The sequence below is a fragment of the Halichoeres trimaculatus genome, unplaced genomic scaffold, assembly GCF_033239565.1.
Source record: "Halichoeres trimaculatus isolate MK-OKI-2021-1 unplaced genomic scaffold, fHalTri1.1 fHalTri1_scaffold_22, whole genome shotgun sequence".
Classification (NCBI taxonomy): Eukaryota; Metazoa; Chordata; class Actinopteri; order Labriformes; family Labridae; genus Halichoeres; species Halichoeres trimaculatus.
The window spans coordinates 17464756-17475951 of NW_027437200.1; the positions used below are offsets into that span (position 1 = coordinate 17464756).

The following is an 11196-nucleotide window of genomic DNA, read 5'->3' on the forward strand; positions in this document are numbered from 1 at the left end:
TATATGTGCTCTGTGTTTGTTCACCAGACATAGAAACCGTCCCCCCAGACCTGCTCACCCTCACCAGCGCGTGTGTGAAACTGAGAATGACCCAGCAGCCACCACTGCACAGCTCCACCACCGGTATTTAAACCACCAACCCTGTCATCTTTTCCCTCGCCACAGAATCACATCCTGAGTCAGAAACACGACTCTTAACAGTCTTTAGAGCTTTTCAACCCTTCATTTATCTCTCATCCTGCTCAGTTTGTTCAGGATGATAAAGTCCAAAGAGTTTCAGGATGTTTTTGTCTTTTTTCTCTCACCAGGGGAGGACGAGGAGGGTTTGTGTGGGACACTGACTGTGGCGATCCATTCTGCCTGTGGCCTGCAGGAACCAGCCTGTTCGTTCACTGTTTAATCATTTAAAAGAAATAAAACAATCCACTCTTCTAATTCAGCGTCTGAATTTGCCTCTGCATGAAAAGGAGGAAGTTCTTGGTTCCTCTTGAAGCGACCTGATGTTTGGTTTTCTTTCTCTTTCAGGTGTGTATGTGTGTGTGGAAGTGGACGGGTACGAGTTTTACGACAAACAAGCCCAGACTCACTCGTCAGTCCACAGCCTCAGCCCACACTGGGATCAGGTTAGAGCCGATTGTTCTTTAAACTGATGTGAAAGGCAGATGATTCATCAGCTGCTGGTAAAGGACTTCTCCACGTCTAGACAGAACTCCACATGTCAGGATTTAGAGGATTTGAAAGTCAGATTTGGAGCAAGGCTTTAAACATGATCAGCAGTCAATCCCCCAATATATGACATGAGTCCTCCTGTTTCCAGCATTAAAGCTCCACTGTCTGTTTGACTACGTTAACGCTGCTTTGTTTCTGTTCAACAGGAGCTGTCGTTCCAGGTGGACAGGGCGAAGGAGCTGAGGGTGATCTGTGTGAGCCAGGGGGACGGTCAGGAGGACACAGTCCTGGGAAAATCTACAGTTCAGGTATACATCAAGAAAGAGTAAGGAAATCTGTGTTTGATAAATGATTCCTTTGTTGTAACGATGCTTCTTGACAATAAATCTTATAGCGGGAATATCAGTCTACGTCACCATAAAGATGTGCACGCATCTCGACCACAGAAGCAGCATTTAGCTCAATTCATTCAGACAAGTTAGTGTTTTTAAATTTGTTTTTAAGCAGACAATGGTCAATTTTTTTTTTTGTAAAGAGTGACTCTGAGGTGTGACTTTTGGTGTGTGGTGGTAGCTCCGTTAGCTCTGTTAGCCATGTCTCTGTGAATAATGCTAGTCTGACCTCTGGAATACCCCCTGTTGCAAGGTTAGCACCTCTCGCTAATCCATCTTATTGTAGATACATTTTACATCCCCTATAACGGTGGATGGAAGGACAGGGCCCTGTTCTACAAAGCAAGTTCAGCCTAGCGAGATAGCCTTGGAGCTACCTCGCTGAACTGAGCGCGGTAGCCGGCGGTCTCGCTACACGGTTTTACGACGCTGGTTATCAACCTCACAAGTGGATCCAGCTAGGCAATGAGCGCGTGCACAGATATAAGGCGGAGCCCGCTGCATCTGACCAATCGCTAACATGGAGCAGTCTGGAGCGTCAGAGCAGACTGGAGAGAGAAGGACGCATACTTCATACAGGAGGAGCAGGAGGTGATCATGAGGAAGTATGACGAGGTGAAGCATATAATTAACATTAAAAGCAGCACCGTCGCCGCTGCTAAAGCACGGAAGGAGTGCTGGCAGAAAATTGCTGACAGTCTAAATGCGTAAGTGTAGTGCAAAACAAATCTTTTGTGCCATTATCATCCTGAAATAGCACTGTTCACCATGCACTTTTACTGTAACATGCACCATACCTAATTTATTTCTTAGATGAATTTATTCATTTGTTCATTCCTATCGTGTTTACATTTTTTGTGAGACATGTAGCCCACATGAGCCCTACATGAATTCCTGTCACAATTTTAAAACGGGCAATAAAATATTGTCATGGAACAGAAGTGTTGGCATTGAAGATCTTACGGCAATGAGAGTTCTTCATTCCCTTTAACTACCTGTAGAAAGTGTCATGTACTACCAACCCCTCCCTGGAAAACCGGTACCTTTCATAAAGGTGGTCATCAGAAAAAGAGAGTGAATCGGGCTCCGATGTCCACGGGATCCTCTAAGAACGGACAACCCATTTTTCTGTGAGGGCTCATTGGTCAGTGGGCGGGGTTTTTATAGTCCGCGAGTTCAATCTGGAACCTAACCTGCCCCGGAGCAGGTTAGATGTTCAGCGTATGTTGCCATGGAGACTCGCCTCGCTGAGGAGTGATCCCGTGTCGTAGAACAGGGAATCCGGAACCTATCCTCAAAGCTACCTTGCTAGGCAGTAATCCTGCTTCGTAGAACAGGGCCCTGGTCGATGTCCTGTCTTATTAGCTCCACTACAGCACCAGCACAACATCCGCACCTCCTTCCCCTCAGTTTGTGGGGGAACATCTGGCCTAGCACTGGTTAGCATTGACATGCTTCAGGCTGCTAACAGCTGATCTCATGCCTAAACAATTCAACCATGGTTACACACATAGAATCCTCACAAAGGAGCAAAAAATAATAATAAAAACACCACGGCAGACGTAACTGATTTGGTTTTAATAGCAAACACATGAGACATAAAATGTAATGACGAATTCTAAAAACAAAGATGAGGAAAAAGACAGTAACGGTAGAAGATTTATTTCCAGGAAGCAACAATTAAACATTCTCTCAAACACTAATTGCTTTATTTTCTGTGCTAAGTGGTGGTGACCCAAAGTGGAGCAAAAGGGAGGTTAATAAGGTAGACAGGGTTTTGAGTCAGACATCATTTGATAGTTTCTGTTTATCAGTTTGATGTGAAAACAGGAAGTTTGTTAAGTTATTAAAGCGTCTGTAGAGGAGTGTAAGTGTCAGTGGCTCACCAAAACCCAAAGGGTGCTAAATAAAAGATATTTCTGTCGTGTTGTTTTCTCTGTTTCTGTCCATCAGTTGGACTGTAAAACCCTGACCAAGCGATGGAGGAGACAGACCCTACACCTACAGCAGGTGGAGCTGAGTCTTTCCCTGAAGTACTGTCCCCACCCGCTTGAACCGCCCAGCTCTACAACCCAAACACACCCTGTCTTCAGTGTCTCCATCGAAACTGTGTCTCAGTAAGTCCCAGTTTTAAGAAAGAGTTTTGATTTGTTCAGTCTAGACTTCAGGGGGGTTCAGGCGTGAAAATGAAAACTTCAGTTCAGTTTCGAGCTTTATTTCCTGTATGGAGAGTGAGCTGAAAGAGAAGCAAAAGTGTGGCAAGAGTGAACTTTCATAGTGGGGGATTTCTTTTTCAAGTTTTCATGTCATATCCAGACAGGAAGGAGTTCTGGTCCCTCATGTGGTGCGCTGCTGCGTGGAGGAGGTGGAGAGGAGAGGGCTGGACGAAGTCGGCATCTACAGGATTTCAGGGACTGCAAGTGAGATCAGCTCGCTCAAAGCAGCGTTCAACAGCAGTAAGAAAACACTCAACTAAAAAAGAAAATGTGAAAGTACAGTCATCAGGCTCATCCTCTGGGGAACACTGCTTTGGACAGCTTACATTTGTTAATCTGAAACTTTTTGATCACAAGTCAAAGAAAGACTAAGTTGGTCAAAAGTTATCATCACTGGTGCGACACATTGTCTCGAGCTTGAAGAGAGGAAGTGCCAAAAGAAGTTTACTACTGATGATTATCGTATGTTTCTCAGATCTGCGTGAAGCTGTGACCAGGCTGAGAAGTTCAGATGTGAACGCCGTCTCTGGAGTCCTCAAACTTTACTTCAGAGAGCTGCCAGAGCCTCTCATCCCTGCTGAGCTGTTTCAGAGCCTGGCTGAAACTCTGGGTAAGAGATATCCTTCATGGTCAGGTAGTGGGTTGTTTTATTTTTTAAACCTGTGAAGTGTGAGACAGTCAGACTCCTCACAGCCCTTGTGTCTTATTTCCTCCCCTGTAGACATCCAGGACATAAACTCTCGCCTCGTCACCATGTTCTCTCTGCTACAGTCCTGTCCTGACACCAATCGTCACACCTTCCTCTACCTGCTGCACCACCTGCAACGGTGTGACGACGACACACAACACGACCACAGAGTGAAACAGATTCTTTACCTCATTCAAAAAACTCATCAGTCTTCTCTCTGGTTTCTTCAGAGTCTCTCAAAAGCAAGAAATCAACAAGATGTCCCCCCTGAACTTGGCCACAGTGTTTGGTCCCAGCCTTTTGCGCCCCCCTGTGGCTGGACTGGGGCATGACGGGCCTATTGTGGATATCTCTCAGGAGGTGGTGGTACAGGTAGGAACAATAGGGTGAAAAAATACAAAATAAATAATGTCTGGTCATGAGGTTTGAATACAAAATAAGGTCTTTTTATTTTTCATTTTTTAGACCTAGATTTAACATTTCTAATCCAATCAAAACATTTGGACTCTTTTTTTGTGCAATTGCTTAATATTTTCCCTTTAGTAACCTGATTGTTTTCAAAATAGGGCATTTGTTGGAGGTTTTCTTCTCAGGAGAAACAAAGATATAACCTCAATTTATAAATAATTGAATTTCTAGGTGGTAAAAAATAATAAATAAATAAATAAATGAATAAATAAATAAAAGAAATTAATAAAAATAAATAAAAGAAAATGTTATCCAAATTCCAATATATAAATAACTGAATTTTTGTGTGGTAAAAAATAAATAAAAACAAATAAATAAATAAATGAAATAAATAAAAAATAAATAAAAGATAATATCTCAATTGAAAAAAAATTGTTTGAAAAATAAACAAAAAACTAGCATACGAAACAGAGCCATTTCAAACTCCACTCATTTGCCAAAACAATATAAAATTCTAATTATTAAAATGTAAAACACTACAGCAGTATGTGGTAAATGAACAACAACCCTAATTATTTATTAGTCAAATATTTATTTTTAATGGAATTACAGAAATTTTGCAAGAAAACCTTTTAGATTTGTAAAGAATACATACACTCATTCTTTCAGTAATGGGATTTAAATTAATTGAATTTAAAACAGAAAGTAATAGTAGAAACTTTGTTCTAAATCTAAAAGTCTACACTTTACACAATGTGTAAAATGATTCACATTCCTTTTCAATGAGTCTGAGTTTAGTTTAGTTTTTTTGTCTTACCTGCTCTCTGTGTTTGGATCCTCTCCTTGTGTGCGTTTCAGGTTCAGGTGGTTTTCAGCTACCTGCAGTGTGATAACCTCCCTGAAACTCGGACCTGTCTGCCACATGACACAGACGGTGAGGACGAGACCACCCACGTGTGAGACCACCATCAGGGCCAGACGCTGTGTAACAACAACACGTCTGAGCCAGGGCTGCTCTGACTTCATGTGACCTATTTATTGATTAAAGGATGGACTTCAGTCTGGGATTTCAGTATTTTATTTATTTTTTATTTCTTTACTTTTTGCCCTCAAAATATATTTTTAGGTTTTTTAAAATGCAACACTGTGTTGAAACACAGATTTTGATTGAAATATTTAAATTAAAAAATAATTAGATCTTATGGGCTGACAGCCTTAATATACCGATGACACCGTGTTATACCCCAAAATATATAGAATTTATTTAGTCATAAAATAATGACAAGAAATCTGATTTTATCGGCTTCTTAGGAAACGTCCTGCAACTTTTACACACTAACATTTTTTTTTTTTTTTTGCATTTTACATTTTTTTGGCCCATATTAATGAAAAAAGTTAAAGTTTAATTTTTTAATGAATTATAAACAGCACATAATTTACATTAAATTTGTTATTATTAACATCTATAATGGGATTGTGAAGTGAAATACAGACATTAAACACACGTGCAGCAGATGCTTAATGGCTGTACCTGTGAATCTAGACACAGCTGTTTTACAACTTATAGGATAATTCTTGAGAAATCGACTCAACTTTATTCAAACTCAGTCATTTCACTAAAGAAGTAAAACTTGACAGAGGAAAAGAGGAAAAAGAGGTCTTAAGTCAGAAGAAAGGGCAAAACAGAGAATGGGCAGAGAACGCTACAGAACCAGAACCTTAAGTTTTGATCGGACAGGTCGACACGGTGGCACAGGAAGAAATGTGAAGATGAAATATGTTTGAGAAGAAGTCAGGGGTGCAGATGTTGTCAAAAAACGGGGAAAAAAAAAACTTGGGGGTCGCCTCCCCAAGCCTGAAATCCTATCGGTCACGGTTCAAATCCAACTAGACGGAGTTCACCACAAGTGTACGGCCCATAAAAGTCTCTCATACACACACATGCTGCCCGAGCTCGACCCCTCCACACCACACATGTGAGCCTCTTTTCAATCACACCACCTGGGCAGCCTGGGCTAGAGTTACCCCCAACCTTTACATCAAAACACCCCCACCCTCTCTTTTGATGGCTAATCCTGGACCCTGACTCTCGCTCTGCGGTGCTAATAGACTGAGAACTGTGTGAAGACATAACAGCATCCAGAACAAGTCCTGAAACCGGTGGGTCTCCCTGTTGCCCCCTGCGTCATAAATCACCTGTCCCTTCTAACGCGGGGGCTGCCAAAATAACAGCCTCGCCTGACGACTACAAAGACAGAAAGAGGTTCAGACTACAAAGCAGAGGAAGGTCTGACACGTCGCAGACATCTGTGGCTGGAGCAGACGACAGGGCCACACCTGGGAGGTTAGGAACTCATTTAACAGGAGAGGTCGGGAGAGGTTTCTGGAAATGTGACACAATTGTTCCACACAGTCTGTTCTCCACATTCTCTCTGTGGTCACCAGCTGGATAGTTATTAAAAAACCCTTTCTGAAAGGAAGAAGTAATTTTTCCATGTAGGGTTAGAGGTACAGAAGAGGGTTAGGGTTCAGCACCAAGGTTAGGGTCAAGCATTGAGGGCAAGTCTGTGAAACACTGTTGCAAAGTTCTCCAGATAGACTGTTTCAGGGTAATAAGGGTTATGTGTAGCTGATGAAATGCATTTTATCCTTCATCACCCTTGCTGGTCAGAACAAGACACATTCACAAGAATACATACACACCAGGCCAAAACTAGTGGTCTAAGTTGTGGGCTCCATGAGAACAGACTTCATGGGTTGGCATGGGTTCGAGTCCAACCTGTGGCATCTTTCTTGTATGTCACCCCCAACTCTCACTCTTAAAAGCCTCAAAAACAACTTTTTTACATCCAGGTTAAATAAACCATTTAGGTCTGAATAGCTCATCTCCATCAGTAAACACTTATTCAAGAGGAAACATATTTCACAGCTCATTATGTTTGATTTTTTCAAACTTACATATTTGGATGTGTCCTGTAGCAGTTTTGCTTTTTCTTTAAGTTATTTATTTGGCGTTTTGTCTGTGTTTGGCTAGAACAGGAAAAAGCAGGAAACAGGGTGAGAGTCAGAAGTGACAGCTAGACCATACCAGCCAGCGAAGACTGATTGAATTTATTTCAAAAAAAGTAAACAACATGATAAAAGACTAAAAAAATGAAGAAAAAGAATCTATTTATTTTCATTTTAGCTCACTAATGTTTGTTTTTAGTATTTAATTAAATACTCTTACAATGACATCATATGGCTTAGTGTTTAAAATTTTTTTTTTTAAATAATTATGAAGAAAACAAAATCTTTTTTTTTTAACAATTTACTCAAACCCTTTTGGTCATCCTTTTTTTTAAATTTAACTTTATTTAAAGGTTTCATTTTTCCAAATCAGATTTAGAATCTTAATAGCTTTTATTTGACAAGTATCTCAAGAATTCAAGGAATTTGACCCTAGTTTGACCACACTCGGTATAATTATTGTAAATATACACTAAATATCACTAAATAGAAAAAAATAGAGCTTAAGTAGCAAGAAAGAAAAATAATAATAATAAAGTTAAAAATATAATAATAATAATAATAATAATTATAATAAAATATAATAATAATAATAATAATAATAATAATAGTAATAATAATAATAATAAATAACAATAAATAACTTTTTAAAAAGAAGAATACAAAAATACATATACATTCAAGTTGAAAATAAAAATAAAAATAGTGCACTGAAATGATGTTAGGAAAGCAAAGTGCTCCAAAAACACACAAAACTGCACAAAGTACGAGAGAGCGCAGTACTGAGGCAACCGTCCGTGGAGCCATCATGGCATAAGGATTTTATTAGATTGTAAAAAAAGGTAATAACATTATTTACCTTACACACAGGTATTAGTACAAAATTCAGTCTGATTTATTATCAGCTAAAAAAAACCTCCAGTAGAGCTTTGTTGTATGGAAAAAGAATCAAAAGAAGAGGTGTTTCTTCTCTTTAAAAAAGCAAACCCTCCTGCTGTCCACGTTTGAGAGAAGCACAAGTTGGAGTGTGTGTGTATGTGTGTGTGATGGTGTTGCTGCCCGGAGCTGTGCCATGCTTGATTAGTCCTAATCTTGCTGGGAGTCAGGTTGCGGTGTCGGCGGCGTGTCTGTATGGAAGGCATGTAGGCCGCGGATCACAGGGATTGACCCTCTGCCTCTCAGGTTAACAGAAGCCCTGTGAGTGTGTGTGAGAGTGTGTATGTGTGTGTGTGTCCTGGTACTTTCTGAACTTGACTCCTCTTGGGTGTGAAACAAAAAGTTAGAATGTGGGAAAAAATAGTTCCAGATTTAATAGAGAGCAAAGTGAAATTTAAAGTGTGTGATCAAGAAGAAAATGAGTGTGGTGTGTTCATGTCTTTGCGATGCTCTCGTTGGACTTTTGCTCTTGCAGGATTCACCTCTCGTAAAGCGTCCCCCTCGGCGGGTTGTAAACATAATACCACACACCTACAAACACACACTGCTGCGTCCCCAGCTAAAGAAGAGGAAGTTAAATCCTAGTTCCACTAAAACAGTAGAAGAGTGTGTCGCTGGTTTAAACTGAACAAAGCCGCAGATAACGTTACCTCCCCCTCCTCACCCCTCCTCACCCCTCCACAGAGCGAGCTGCGGGCTTAAGCTGTCTGTTAGTGTCTGTGTAAGTGTGTGTAAGTGTGTGTGTTTGGGGAGTTTTAGGATCAAACCCTCATGTCGACAGAGGCTGCACCCAGGAGACGACCGCTGACAGGTGCTTCCTGCAGCAATACAGCAGGTGCACAACACACACACACACACACACACACACACACACACACACACACACACACACACACACACACACACACACACACACACACACACACACACAGATATTTTACTGTGAGACAAGACACAGTCTTCCCTCTTATAGTTTTCTATCATGTTAGCTATATGCTAGCTGCAGCCGTGCTGTAGCCTCCATGCTAACATTTTTACACTGTCTTTCTGACATGATTTTTGTCTTGAGTTTTATTTTTAAGAAATATATTTTGACACCCCTTTGTGTTTTGTATACAAGCAGCTGAAATTTACTCTATTATGTAACTGCCATTTCAGTTTTTTTCTCAAGTTGGGCGTGCTAACGCTGTTTGCTAATGCTAATGCTAATCTAAACCTACCTCAACCAAGGGCTACTTATTCAGGGTTCCTAAAAAGCTACTGTCATTGACAGGACTTGAAAGATAAAAGATAAATTCTTTTATTTGGGCAGTTGTTGGTGTTGAAATATTTTAAGTAGTAGCCTAAGTTATTCTTTCCTAAGGCTCAACTGTTTCCACCAACTTCTGAGAAAAATGTCTTGTTTTGAAGCAGCTCGATCCTCTTTTGTAAGCTAACTGCTATAGCTAGTAGCTGTTTTAAGTTCAACTAAAGGTTTCAACTTCATTTATCTGACTCCTATTTTGATATAAAAGAGTTTGAACGATGAAGAAACGATCCGAACAGTTTTGCATGCAAACTGTACTCTTGCTAGCTGCTGCTATAAGTTTACCCGATGTTCTTTTTTTTACTTTATTAATTAAAGCCAATGCTAATGCTAAATTTAGCCTTTCTAGGAAAACTTTAAATCTGTATTAGCTTATATTTTCCAACACTCAGTGTACGTATCATCAAATATTTTACATGACATTCAATTAAAGTCAATGTTTTAGCTATTAGCAAACACTTTAAGCTAGTTTAGGTCATATATCTAATGGATTTGGCACTTTTTTGGTCTCCACCAGCTCCAAACTAAAATATTCAGGGCTTTAGAGGCGACATTCTCATGTGTGTGTTTAAAAGTTGTTTGCTTTTTTGCCTTTCCATTGATTTGGGCTCAAGAAGTGATGAACTTTGACCACTAAATAGCAACAATGACCTTTACTAAGACCACTAGTCATGAATAAAATTAAGTCATGAATGCAAATTAAACAGCGATGTAAGGTTTCAGATCTTGAATTATTTGGTTTTAGATTCTGTCTAGCTGAGATTTTACAGTACACAACTTTATTTTTCCACTATCACACTGTAAAGTCAAACCAGTTGTTTGTACAAGATTTAAATGATGTTTTCTCCTATTAAATAAAGCATATACTGAAGGTCTTGTGAACTATTCTGAACTTCTGCTGAAATTAGCTTTAGCCTCTTCAGTTTCCAATAAGAGCATAGTAAACAGGTAGGATTAAGGCTTCTTTTTCAACGAAAGAAATACAAATAGAGTCTACACGTTCGAAAGAGCCCATCACCCCCACTCTTCCTCACTCTACAGTCGTGACTGACCTTCAGTCAGCGAGTCTATTTTTCTCTTTTTATTTTCAATCTCAGGCTTCATCAGCATAGAAACAGCCAATCACTAACACCCCTGCTACAAAAACAACATGGCCGCTCAACAAATAGGAGCTCTCCCATCTGTCCTAATTTGCCCCCTCCACCTCCATCTCCACCGGCCCCAATCCCCACGGGCGATGACGCCACACCTCCGATATGGAAACACAAGTCATGACGTTATGTTGGAGTGATGCTTTTTAGATCCATATCAGAGCTCCTGCTGGATCCGAGAATTCTTGTTGGGTTAGAAAACGAGGCGGAGGTTAGTTTGGTCTCGGTGGCAGCTGTCCAAAACAAGAACAGATTGTAGATCGGGTCAGTTTCCACAAATAATGTAGATATAAGGTATATGTGTGATTCTGTATGTGTGTGTGTGTGTGTGTGTTTGTGAGATTGAGCTTGAATTTATATGACGCTAAATCATAAAGTAAAACATGTTGACAAACACACTTTAAAGGGGCTGTGGAGAGTT

The 11196-nt window shown here is 40.2% G+C and overlaps 1 protein-coding gene across 1 annotated transcript in view; it reads left to right on the plus strand.

Moving 5' to 3' along the window:
* LOC141784222 (active breakpoint cluster region-related protein) overlaps positions 1-5426 on the plus strand; it is a 29626-nt gene extending 24200 nt beyond the window's left edge. Inside the window, exons 14-23 of the mRNA XM_074661977.1 lie at positions 28-123; positions 309-383; positions 526-623; positions 876-977; positions 3015-3178; positions 3378-3517; positions 3753-3887; positions 3999-4104; positions 4196-4337; positions 5232-5426. Coding sequence (XP_074518078.1) covers positions 28-123; positions 309-383; positions 526-623; positions 876-977; positions 3015-3178; positions 3378-3517; positions 3753-3887; positions 3999-4104; positions 4196-4337; positions 5232-5333 — 1160 coding nt within the window. The 3' untranslated portion in view covers positions 5334-5426. The remainder of the gene's footprint in view (positions 1-27; positions 124-308; positions 384-525; positions 624-875; positions 978-3014; positions 3179-3377; positions 3518-3752; positions 3888-3998; positions 4105-4195; positions 4338-5231) is intronic.
* Positions 5427-11196: the final 5770 nt, after the last annotated feature.